At 37.3% G+C, this 12,296-nt stretch overlaps 1 protein-coding gene across 5 annotated transcripts in view; it reads left to right on the top strand.

Annotated features, from left to right (window-relative positions):
• SBF2 (SET binding factor 2) overlaps positions 1 to 12,296 on the top strand; it is a 473,279-nt gene that overhangs the window by 423,211 nt on the left and 37,772 nt on the right. For 3 of the 5 annotated variants that reach the window (XM_042959198.1, XM_042959197.1, XM_042959195.1), the window contains 2 exons: positions 3,761 to 3,957; positions 6,279 to 6,419. In XM_042959198.1, the coding sequence (XP_042815132.1) occupies positions 3,761 to 3,957; positions 6,279 to 6,419 (338 nt within the window). Of the gene's footprint in view, positions 1 to 3,760; positions 3,958 to 6,278; positions 6,420 to 7,302; positions 7,399 to 12,296 lie in introns of all 5 variants that reach the window. The other 2 variants (XM_042959196.1, XM_042959194.1) reach the window with 1 other exon arrangement.

The raw sequence follows: 12,296 nt of genomic DNA, 5'->3' as shown, positions 1-12,296 counted from the left end.
CTATAATTTTCATTGTAAACATTGAAAGTTTTAATTTCAGGTAGTTGCAATACAAAGTGTATTAATCTTATATCCATATAACACATACATTTGTTTAGAAGCTGAGGATAAGAAAAAGAGTGAGGGTATATAAAATAATGAAAAAAAACCTTGTGTAATATATCTAATAAGTTAACTATTGAATTACCAAATGTAGTGCTCATATTCTATGTATGTCCAAGTATCTAGTCCTACTTACTTACTTACTTAAAAATAAATAAATAAGGAGCACCTGGGTGGCTCCATGTATTAAAAAAAAAAAAAAAAAAAACTATAATTTTTCCAGAAATTGGTCTATAGATTCAGTGCAGTCCCAATCAAAATTCCAGCAAAATGTTTATGGAAATTAAAAAGATGATTCTTTTAATATATAAAGAGTATATAAACTTTAATATATAAAGTTATATAAAACTTCAGAAGGTCAGGAATAGTCAAGATAGTCTTATAGAATAATACTGTAGGATACCTAGACTTTTCATAAAGCTACAGTAATTAAAATAGTATGGGATTGACACAAGGATAGTCAAACAGACCATTGGGGCAAAATAGGGAATATAAAACAGCTCAACATATATGGACACTTGATTTAAGGTAAAGATAGCACTTAACAGCAGTCAATAAAAGATGTTTTTTCAATATGCTGGATATCCATATGAAAAAAAATTAATCTTGACTCCTGCCTTATATCATACACAAAAATGAATTCCCACTGGTCTATGGGTCTACATGTAAAAGGTGAAAATAATAAAGCTTCTAGAAGATAGAAGAATATCTTCATAACCTTGAAGTAGGAAAAGATTGCTTAGGACAGGAAAAGCACTATCCATAAAATAAAAGACTGATAAATTAAGACCTTCTGTAGATATCAGAAGAACATCAGGAAACATTAAAAGAGTAAAAAGGCAATAAAAAAATGGCAGGGGGCTTAAACAGGAACTTCACAAAAGAAGACATCCTGGTGGCCAATAAATATCTGAAAAGATGTTCAACCTATTAGTCTTTAGACAAATATAAAGTCCCGATGAGACTACTTTATACCTGCAAAAATGGCTAAAACTTAAAAGATTAACAATACAAAGTACTAGTAAAAATGTCAAGCAAGTGGAACTCTCATTTATTGCTTGTGGGACTGTAAATTGGTTAAACAACTTTGGAAAGCTTTCTCGCAGTATCTGCTAAACATCTATGGACCATATGCGTAACCTGTTATTTGCCCAGAATTTCCAATAGAAATGTATATGTGCTCCCAAAAGACATCTACAGGAATGTTCATGGCAACATTTTTCTCACATAGTCAAAAACAATAAACTACTCAAAATCAACAATAGAAGAAGAGATAGTGTAATCACATAGTGGGATACTATACACAATGAAAATAAACTACAGCTATATGCAGTAGCATGGATGGATCTCACAAACATAATGTTGACTAAAAGAACCCAGATACAAAAGAATAAATTTTATTTGTTCCTTTTATCTAAAATTCAGAAACAGAGAAAACTCATCCAGTTTTTTAGCAGTCAAGGAGAATGGTAAATTTTGAGGAGGAGAGAGAAATAGTGATTGGAAAGAGATACAGGGGATCTTCTTGGATTCTGGTAATGGTCAATTTATTGACCCAGGTAGTAATGATATGGATTTTTTTGTGTTAATTCATTTGTGTTTCAAGCTCCATATTTAAAATACATGTCTTGGGGCACCTGAGTGGCTCAGTCAGTTAAACATCCAACTCTTGATTTTGGCTCAGGTCACGATGTCATGGTCTCATGAGTTTGAGCCCCACATGGATTCTGTACTGACAGTGTGGCGTCTGCTTGAGATTCTCCCTCTGTCTCTGCCCCTCCCCCACGTGCCTCTCCCTGTCTCTCTCAAAATAAACTTTAAAAATAAATAAATAATTTTTGTAATTTAAAAAAAATAAAAGAAAATAAATGTCTTACCCCTCAACAAGTATGTTTCTGAGTCTTAGAAAATATCACAGTAATAACCTCCTCTTGGGAGGTTATTAATATGAAATCTCTTTAGTGTAATATTTCTAAATAAACTAAAGGAAATGACTCTGAAACCTGCCTATCTTCTTGTGCTTCCTATTCTAAAAAACAAAGTACTTTGTTTTGTATTTTCCCAGTGTCATATCCTGTAACTTTATGAGCTAATCTTTTCTTAAAAATTATCAACATGTAGTGTCAATAAAATATTTAAACTTATTTTGACCTTTGAACATACTGTTCTCATAACCAAAAATCATTTGGTTTTGATTTTTAGTTCTTTCACCATCTCAGGCAGACTAATGTTAGTGTGCTCTATTCTCAGCTGTTACTGCAGCAGACTAATGAGTTGACAATTTGACTTGTCATCCTCATAAAGTTGCTATTAATCCACTAATCTTACAATCTATATTTCAAGTTGACAAAAAGTAGTGTGTAAGACAAAGGAAATCATCAGTTTAACAGAGGCCTTTTTAGTAATTCTATATAGCATTTTTTTTTTACTTTAATTTTCAAGTTTATGTATTGTGAGAGGGAGAGAGAGAGCAGAGAAGGAGCAGAGAGAGAAGGAGACAGAAAATCCAAAGCAGGCTCTGTGCTGTCAGTGCAGAGCCTGACTCAGGCCTTGATCTCACCAACCATGAGATAATGACCTGAGCAGAAATCAAGAGTCAGATGCTTAACTGACTGAGCCACCCAGGCGCCCAACACAAGATTTTTTTTTTTTTTTTTTAATTTATTTTGTTTTTGAGAGAGAGAACACATGAACGGGGTAGGGGTAGAGAGAAAAGGAGACAAAGGATCCGAAGCAGGCTTTGTGCTGAGAGCAGAGAGCCGGACGCAGGGCTCCAACTCATGAACCGTGACATCACGACCTGAGCCAAAGTCAACACTTACCCGACTGAGCCAACCAGGAGCCCCAGAATTCTTACTTTCTAGGCTTAGGTTATTCCACCTGCAGTATCACTGAAGGGGGCTTATTTCAAAAAAGACTACGGATTAGTGGATAAATTAGCTATTTTCACTATCTAGGGCTTTTTTTCTCAAACCCTGAAGAACTGAGTTAAAACTAAGTTCCATGTTTAAAATACATGTCTTGGGGCACCTGAGTGGCTCAGTCAGTTAAGCATCCAACTCTTGATTTTGGCTCAGGTCACGATGTCATGGTCTCGTGAGTTTGAGCCCCACATGGACTCTGTACTGACAGTGTGGAGTCTGCTTGAGATTCTCCCTCTGTCTCTGCCCCTCCCCCACTTGCACTCTCCCTGTCTCTCTCAAAATAAATAAACTTTAAAAACAGTAGGGGCACCTGGGTGGCTCAATTGGTTAAGTGTCGACTTCAGCGCAGGTCATGATCTCGCAGAGCCCCACATCGGGCTCTGTGCTGACAGCTCAGAGCCTGGAGCCTGCCTCAGATTCTGTGTCCCCCTCCCTCTCTGCCCCACCCCTGCTTGTGCTGTGTCTCTCTCTGTCTTTCAAAAATGAATAAACATTAAGTAAGTAAGTAAGTAAATAAATAAATAAATAAATAATTTTTAAAAAATAAATAAAAGAAAATAAACGTCTTACCCCTCAACCAGTATGTTTCTGAGTCTTAGAAAATTACTGTGCTACTATGATACTCATGTTCTTATATTCTCTCTCTCCCTCTCTCCCCATTTCTTTCCCTTTCTCTCTCCCATTCCCACTCTCTCACCCCATTCATTCTTTTTCTCCTTTCCATGTCCCTGAAGCTATCCTGGCCTTTTGGTTGTACCTCAAGCTGTACAAGACAGTAGTTTACCAAGAGTCGCCCGCTGCTATCGACACAATCGCCTGCCTGTTGTATGTTGGAAGAATTCAAAAAGCAGTACCCTGCTTCTCCGATCTGGAGGATTCCATGGGAAGGGAGTGGTTGGTCTTTTCAAATCTCAGAACTCCCCTCAGGCAGGTAAGCATCTCTGTACAGCACAGTTGTGATCCTTTCACTTTAGAGAATTCCTAAAAATAAAGGAAGTGATATCTGGGAGTGTCAATTGTGCCCTTATATCAGGCCTTCTCTCGCACACAGACTTCTCCACGGTGCAATATGAAACATTTACTATTTGACAATGTGGGTTTCCACCTTGAATTTGGCATCTTGCTAAATATGTCTGTCTATATTTGTATTTTAATATAAATTATCATAATAGCCTTTTGTTCTAGGCTATTTTTATTTCAGCAAACCAAACTATCCACAGATGGAAACTAGAGTATACTAATCTTTCTCTTTCCTTCTGGGGAGTATCCAAATATATTTAACAGCTTCAGAGGCAAGTAGGGATTCTCTGGCCCATGTAATATGAGATATTTTATCTCATTCCTACAAGTAACATGCACACACACAAACAAGTCCACAAACCAATGACCAAAATGCTGCCTTAAAAGAAACTCTCAAGAAAAGAATATTTTAGGAAGCTAGAAGAAGGCCAACTTAAGAAAGCAGATAGTACTACTGTCTCTTTTTCTGAGGATTTTTAAGTACTATGTCTGAGGTCTTGAAGTCAGTCAGAAGCTATATTCTGCAGACCTTTCCCATAATTTCTAGCTTATAGTAAATGTTCAGTAAAATTAAACAATAGACCACCAACATATCAGATCCAATTTAGGGATGGCTGTGTTCTTAACTCTTTGGAAATGAGGTAAGTCAAGTTCTGTGGTTCAGCGGGTAGAACCATGTACTTTTGATATCTCTTCTTTATTCTCGTCCATTTCCCTCCTGAAAGTTAAAGGTTGGCTAGCGTATCTTTGATCATTCAGCTGAGGGCAGCACACACACAACATCATCATCATCATCATCATCATCATTATCCTGCCTGTCTTGGAGTCTCAACACTAGTATAATTAAAGGCAATTTGTTTTTAACTATTTCGACACTGAGGAATCCTCCCAAGCCACATAGTGGATATAACAGAACACAGCATATGTAAGTTACATAAAGTGAGGGAATCATTTTGGGAGCATTGATGGATATATCACTGATCATTGATGACTATGTTAATTTTTCATTGGAAAAAGTTGAAACTATTTTACTCACTGGTTTCTGATTTTTTAATCTAATATAAATTTGCTGTATTTCATATTTTTGAGCTCACACATATGCTCACATTTTAATGTCTTTGAAATTGGGATACATCTTAAAATTGATGTGATCAGAGAGTTGTCATAGTTTAAATGGAAGAGTTGTTTTTGTTTTTAAGTTTATTTATTTTTGAGAGACAGAGAGCACAAGCAGGGGAGGGGTAGAGAGAGAGAGAGAGAGAGAGGGAGACACAGAATCTAAAGCAGACTCCAGGCTCTCTAGTTGTCAGCACAGAGCCCAATGCAGGGCTCAAACTCATGAACTGTGAGATCATGACCTGAGCTGAAGTCAGACACTTCACCAACAGAGCCACCCAGGCACCCTTAAATGGAAGAGTTTTTAATTCTTAGTACATAAAATAATGGTGCATCTTATAATTTATGACATCTTAGAGTTCATAAAATATAATAATGGCACCTTAAAGTTTATAAAAATAATTATGCTAATTTTTTGTTCAGGATGTAAAAAAAAGTTGTTTATATCTGTTGTCTTTCTAATGAGTCCCCCATGATGCCTCTTTAAAGTGCCTGGGCCAGTTTTAGTGATTCTTTGTTCCACACAAACCAGCTCAGACTCCCTCCAACCCAGAATTGTTCTCACATTTGTTTCCCTCCGTGCATACACAGAGGCATTCCCTCTCTGCCCTTCTCTTAGAAGGACTAGGGAATCTGGCAGTGGCTGTTGCTACCTTCTCCCCATCTTCCTTCACTCTTCCTGCAACAGACTCCTACAAGTTCATGTGCCCTGTTAGGCCTTTGTGGCAGAATTAGAAGAAAACTACTGGTATGGGTGCCATTCTGGGATACCTAGGGAACCCATTCCATCCTCTGCTCTCAAACAGTGGTATGGACAGGATAACTACACCAATTCTTGGAAGGACAGCCCTGTGCTGGTTTTCCAGACCTAGGCTCTTTCTGGGAGGATGGCAGAGCCATCTCTGATGATGATGCAAGCAAGAAGTAGGTGTGGTGAAACCAGTATCATAGGAGGATAGCCATTTAATAGTTTACAGCTGTAAATGGGACTGGTTTCTATATTTGGGTGTGGTAATTTGAAGATACACAGAAAGAATAAGATAGGTAGGTAGGTAGGTAGGTAGATGTCTTAACATAGAGACAGTTTGTTTTATTCACTATCTTTTTCTTTTATAGCTCCTACCTCCTCTTTAGAATCTTCCAGTAGCATAGAACAAGAAAAATACTTGCAAGCCTTACTGAATGCAGTTTCTGTCCAACAGAAACTCAGTGGCAATAACACCCTTACTGTCAGACCAGCACTTGCTCTGTCTCCAGGTAAGATTTGATAATACTTTTCTTCTTGACAACTATGAAAGCTTCATTCCTTGGGTTAGTCTCTTCAGTTATTTATACTGTTCCTTCAGTATGACCCCTTGAAGTTTTACCCTATGGGACTATAACTTTAGCTCCTTTTACCTAAAAATCAGCATACCACTGTTAATGTCTAGTAACAGTAACCAAATGTGGAGATTCAATTATTTTCTTTTTAAAAGAATAATAGGAGCTGGGAACATAAATAAAGTTATCTCTTTTTTCTTAGAATCTATTTTACATAGACTTTAAAATATTATTACAAAGTGGAATGTATAAGTTGAACACCTGATTATTAAATGCTTATGTAGTAAATCATCATGTATAAGTTTGAAATTCCTGAAATTTCTGCAACCTTTTATGATTTGTAGTACAGTTTGTTTTCATTAGATGTGGATGAAGCCATTAAGACTTGTACTAATATTCTGTTTCAGTTATCATGTGATGGAACCCCAAAGGGTTCATGTAGAGGTAACCCTAATGTGTTAGACACAGGAGCATGTGACTTGAAAAGTTGGTCTCCTTGGCTTAATCAGCTATTTGAATTAGCTCAACATAAGCAGAAAGTGGCTTTTCTTGTAAAGTAACACCATGCATGCCTTGCTTCATTTATCATTAAATTCTCTGATTGCACTTGCCAAACCTAACTCTCTATAATCTTGCAAACGTGTGTATCTCTGAGGAAATAGTAACAGTGCCTTGTTATCTCTATTAAAGCTTTGGGTACTTAAAAAGTACAATGTTTGGCAGCAATTAGACATGCTACACATGAAGATAACTTTTTGTCATTTGAGTAATGTTAACCTGAACGACATGGTTTTTGTTCTTCTTTTTGGCTGACTTTCAGGGACTGAAAGGAGGACTTCAAGAATGTCCACTGTGCTTAAGCAGGTAGTGCCAGGACATTTGGATGTAAACCCATCCAATAGCTTTGCTCGAGGAGGTTAGTAAGATTGATTTTATAACTGAGCACTGATACAACCTTAAAATCAGAAAACTTTACTCTAGATAGTGATACTCTAAATCAACTAATTACGGTTCAAATTGTTCTTAATTACCCTTTTTGAAATAAATGGTCTAATTTGTTACTGGTGTTGTGGCAGATGAGTTTAGCTGCATGGGACAAAATGTATAATAATTGCTGAAATCTTAGCTATTGATGATTTTGGAAGCAGTGGGAGGTGAGGGGAGCGTGTCTAAGTGGTCAGCCCCATGAATACTCCACAATGCTTCAGGTTTGCAGGGTAGAAAGGCTGATCACCGAAGCATAAGCAGCTAGAGAGAAGTAATCCCAGACTCCAAGAGTTGTGCTTCCCCAATGCCTGTAATTTTTACTCCTGTTCTCTGAAATGCTAGTTTAGGGAACAGAAGAGAATGATATCCAGGTTACTCTTTTTTTCCCTCTGGGCTTTTTAGCTTTTGGCATAAGGAAATAGAGAAAGGCCTGTATTTGCTCTTCTAGCCCCAAAGGAGGTCCACTTTGGTATCTGGAGATTATGTGAGATTCTTTTACTTTTCAGAGGTAATTACAGAGCAAGTATCTTGATTGTAAAACTTCCTATTTTACAATGGATTTATATAATCTTGGGTTTTTTCTCTCACGTCTGTGTGATGCTGAATCCCCTTGAAAATTTACCAAGTGAATGATCCAAGTTCTGCTTGATCATCAGCAGTAATGGGAAACTCATTTCTTCCTAAAAGTAGTCCCTTGCATTTGTAAGCAACTCTATATTTGTTAGAAAATTCTTTCTCATATTGATCTAAAAATCTGCCCCTATGTAACTTTGCATAATCTGCCCTCTACAGTCAGAAAATTCTAAATCTTAATCTCCCACATGCCAGCCCTTCGGATTTAAAAACTGATCTGATCTTTTCTCTCTGAGAGCTTCCATTAACTCCAAATATCCCTAATTGGAACAGTTGCATTCCACTCACCATCTTTGTCACTCGGTGAACTCTCCACGGATTTGAACTCATGCAGCCTAAGATTACATCAGATATGAGGATGGCCCCATCATTAGGTTGACCCACACTGTGATTAAGATCACTTGAAATCTCTTCCCATGTGCTATTGTTCTTAACAATATACAGTACTAGCCTTGAGGGTTGGTTTTTGAACCTAAATTTACTATGTACTATACCTACAAAATTCCATCTTGTTTTACACGGACTATTGTTTTAGACTTTGGATCCTAATTCTGTCTGCCTCTGTATTAGACATTTTCCCAAGCCTCTTCTCATGCATCAGTTTGATCTCTGCTGTCATGTAATTTGTTGTTTAAAAATATTAAACAGCCAGAGCTAAGGGCAAAAGTCTTCATCAAACTAATGTAGAAGCTTCCCTGAAGAAAGAGATTGATCTATTAATACATACCAGTTCAACCTCACCTGACCCATATTTCTAAATCTCTGCCAATCTCTTTAATTTGGTGTTTTCCAGTCTTTCCAAGTATTAATTATATCACAAAAGATTATATGGTTAGTTTACCATGACTCATTATAAGAATTAGTGCTTTTTCCTAAATAATCACAAATTATCCACTAGCATCCATTCTAGAATTTAGTTCAGAATCAACATACAGGAAGGCTTTATTTTACAAAATTCACTTTTTTCCCTTTTGAAAAACCAGATTACTATGCACATCTCCTAGCAGTCATATTGGTTCTTTAGATACTTTTTTCCCACCTCATTAGAATGTTCTATAATTACAGGATTTCCTAATATCTTTCAGCCTTTTTCACTCATCTTGTGAATTAGTGAAATAAAGGTCACTGTATTAGTTTTCTAGGGCTACCTTAACAAAGTGCCACAAACTGGTTGTCTTCAACGACATTTGTCTCATCATTTTCTGGAAGCTAGAAGTTCAAAATCAAGATGTTGTCAGGGTCGGTTCCTTCTAAGGACAATGAGGCAGAATCTGTCCCATGCCTCCCCTCTAGTTTTTGGTAGCTCACTAGCCATCTGTGGCTTTCCTTAGTTTGTAGAAGCATCACCCAGGTATCAGCCTTCATCTTTTCATGATGTTCTCCCTCTGTGTCTGTCTCCAAATTTTCCCTTCATATAAGGACACTGATCATATAGAATTAGGGTTCCATCGCCCTCCAGTATGACTTCATCTTAATGAATTACATCTGCAATAACCCTATTTCTAAATGAGGCAACATTCTTAGGTGCTGGGCGTTAAGACTTCAACATATGAATTGGGGTGGAGGCACACAGTCATATATAGCTTTATAGCTATATAACCCATTATAGTCCTATATAGCTTTCTTTGGAATTTTTTAAATACCATTGTTTTAAAGTTTAAGATATAGGCCTCGTTCTTCTCATTTCTTTCTTGGTGAATTTGAACTAAAAGATAGTACAGTGACTTTCTCCTAAGATTCCTGCCTAGTATTTCTGTTGCCCAGAGCTCCTATCCAAATTTGGCCCAATATTGCAGTTCCCCTTATTGCTTTGTTTAGCATCTGCAAGTTTGTATGGTCAGCAAGGCATGTCAACAGTTTTCCATGCTCTGCTCTTGAGTTTTGCCTTTGTCAACTTCATCAAGGACACATTATTTATTCCTCCATTTGGCCAGATGACTTGTAATATAAATTTCAGATGCAAAATGGTCTCATCTTCTATGTTAGCACCTAAGGCTCATGGACATTCACCAATGTGTTTCACCTACATTATCTTCTCTTTTTTAATACTGGCCTCAGACTCAGCCTTTTTTATACAAGGGGATCCCCACTTGTGGTTACATTCTAATCATGAGTTTATTCTTTGCTATTCTCAAAAGTACCTAAAAAGCTGTATTTACCTCTTAGGGTCAAAATCTCCCATTTAATTTCTGATCCATTCTGGGCATAATGAGGTCATAATTATTATTTCTGACACCCTTCCCAAATATTTTCTTCTGAAAATTATTGTGAACTTACTGTGTTTCCTCATGATAGTTTTTTGCTCCTAACCAGATATTCATCATTCTGGTATCTTAAACTAGGATCCAGAAACATATATCTTACTCTTTTATTCCATCTCCTAATTCCTCAATGCCAAAGCCTCCCAGATCTTCCAAGGTCCCAGTGGTTAACTGGAAGATGAGATACTGCTGTTTCCTGGTGTCTTCAACTTCTCTGATCCCTAGAGCTGCTTCCTTTGTCTCTTCCAACAGGGTCATTCCTCCTCACATTGAATACCAAGAATGGACTGGGCAAGCAATTTGGGAAGTCTTAGAAGATTCCCTGTTAACATGACCATGACAGGCAGACACACACTCACATAGGCCAGGGCCAGACTAGGTGTGGATGTTTCCACACCCTGCAAATAGTTCATTTCCTCTTTCCTACCCTCAAGGAGAGTCTCTTCATTTTTCCAGATAGTGAGGCACCACTTCTCCAGAAATTCCTCATCCTTCCTGTATGGAAAGATCCTCCTAGTTCTAAATTTTCCTCCTAACCTTCTCCTTTTTCTCTTCTATGTATCTTTACTACCTTTTCATTCCTTTCATCATGATAGAGTCTTAGGTACTGGTTTTTTCCTTAGGTTATTTTCACTGTGTGCCTTTCTCACTCTGCTGATAAGCCAGAGTTCAGACTGACTTCCACCTTCTCCTTTACCCTTTTCTCAGTCAGGGTGACCACTTTGCATTCTGTGTGCATGTTGATGAGTTCCTAAGTCAGGGGAAGCAACCTTTTTTACACAAGAACCAGTGAAGGAAAAGTGAGGATGTGAATAGAACACATTGCTTTTCATTTAGAATTAAAATCATTTTTGAGGCCCATGGGGAAAAATACATATACTTACAACTTGGATAAATTATTTTGTTGACTACAAAAATGTCATGAGGAAATCAATACTACTACCTCTTAAAAACAAAAGTATAGCAGCTCAGTATATTTGATAAGTAGCCACATGGAGGCAACCTTTTAATTTTCCATCCTTTACATTTCTGTGGCTTTTCAGTTTCTCTACATGTAATATTTTATCCTTGTAATAATCTCTAGGATATGTGTTTTAAGAGGCTCTGAGAAATGAAGTGACTTGGCCAAGATCACATAGCAAATAACAGCATAACTGGTACTGGGATTGGTTCAGTCCATTTCAATACAGCATTCACTGAATATAGCTTGTACCTCATACACATGGATAAATTCAGTACCCATCCCCACATCCCACCCAAGCATCTTTCCTCCCCTCCTTGGCCTGAACAGAGTAGAAGGAACAATACCAGTGCTCAGGAAACACTCGTGCTTTGAACACCAGTGCATTCCCATCAGTGGAGTGAACTGCACCACTTCTTCCCTGAAGCAATCCCCTCAGCCAGCCCCTGCTGGACAGCCGCAGAGCCACTTGGTTCCTTACATGACAAAACACTTACATTCAAATTCAAACTATAGCACTACCACTTAATGTGTGGTATTAAGCAATTTAGGAAACCTCTTAATGCTCAGGGTCCTCATCTGTAAAGTGCAGATAATAAATAGTATTAGCTTTAGAGTATGAGGAATAAGTGAAATATCTGTAAAGCACTTAGCTTTTGTAACTGGTTCATAATAGGAACTCAGTAAACGTTAGTTCCATGATTATTGTTGTTGTTATTAGTTATACTTGCCTAATACTCTACTGAAGTAGGAGAAAAGTCTACATTTGCATTTAAATTGCCTTAAGCCAGGTTGCTCTACATAGGCCTAGGGCAAGAAGATAGAAGGTAAATATGCTCTAGGTCTAGGCCAATAACTAACAAACTTTTTTGATCATGATCATAGTTAAAAATACATTTTATATTATATTACAGTATATAAGTATTATATCAGGTAATACTGTCACGGGGCAAAATGTATATATACTAAAAC

This window comes from Panthera tigris, chromosome D1, assembly GCF_018350195.1.
Source record: "Panthera tigris isolate Pti1 chromosome D1, P.tigris_Pti1_mat1.1, whole genome shotgun sequence".
NCBI lineage: Eukaryota > Metazoa > Chordata > Mammalia > Carnivora > Felidae > Panthera > Panthera tigris.
The sequence above is the reverse complement of the archived record's forward strand: the minus strand, read 5'-3'. Positions and strand labels throughout refer to the sequence as shown.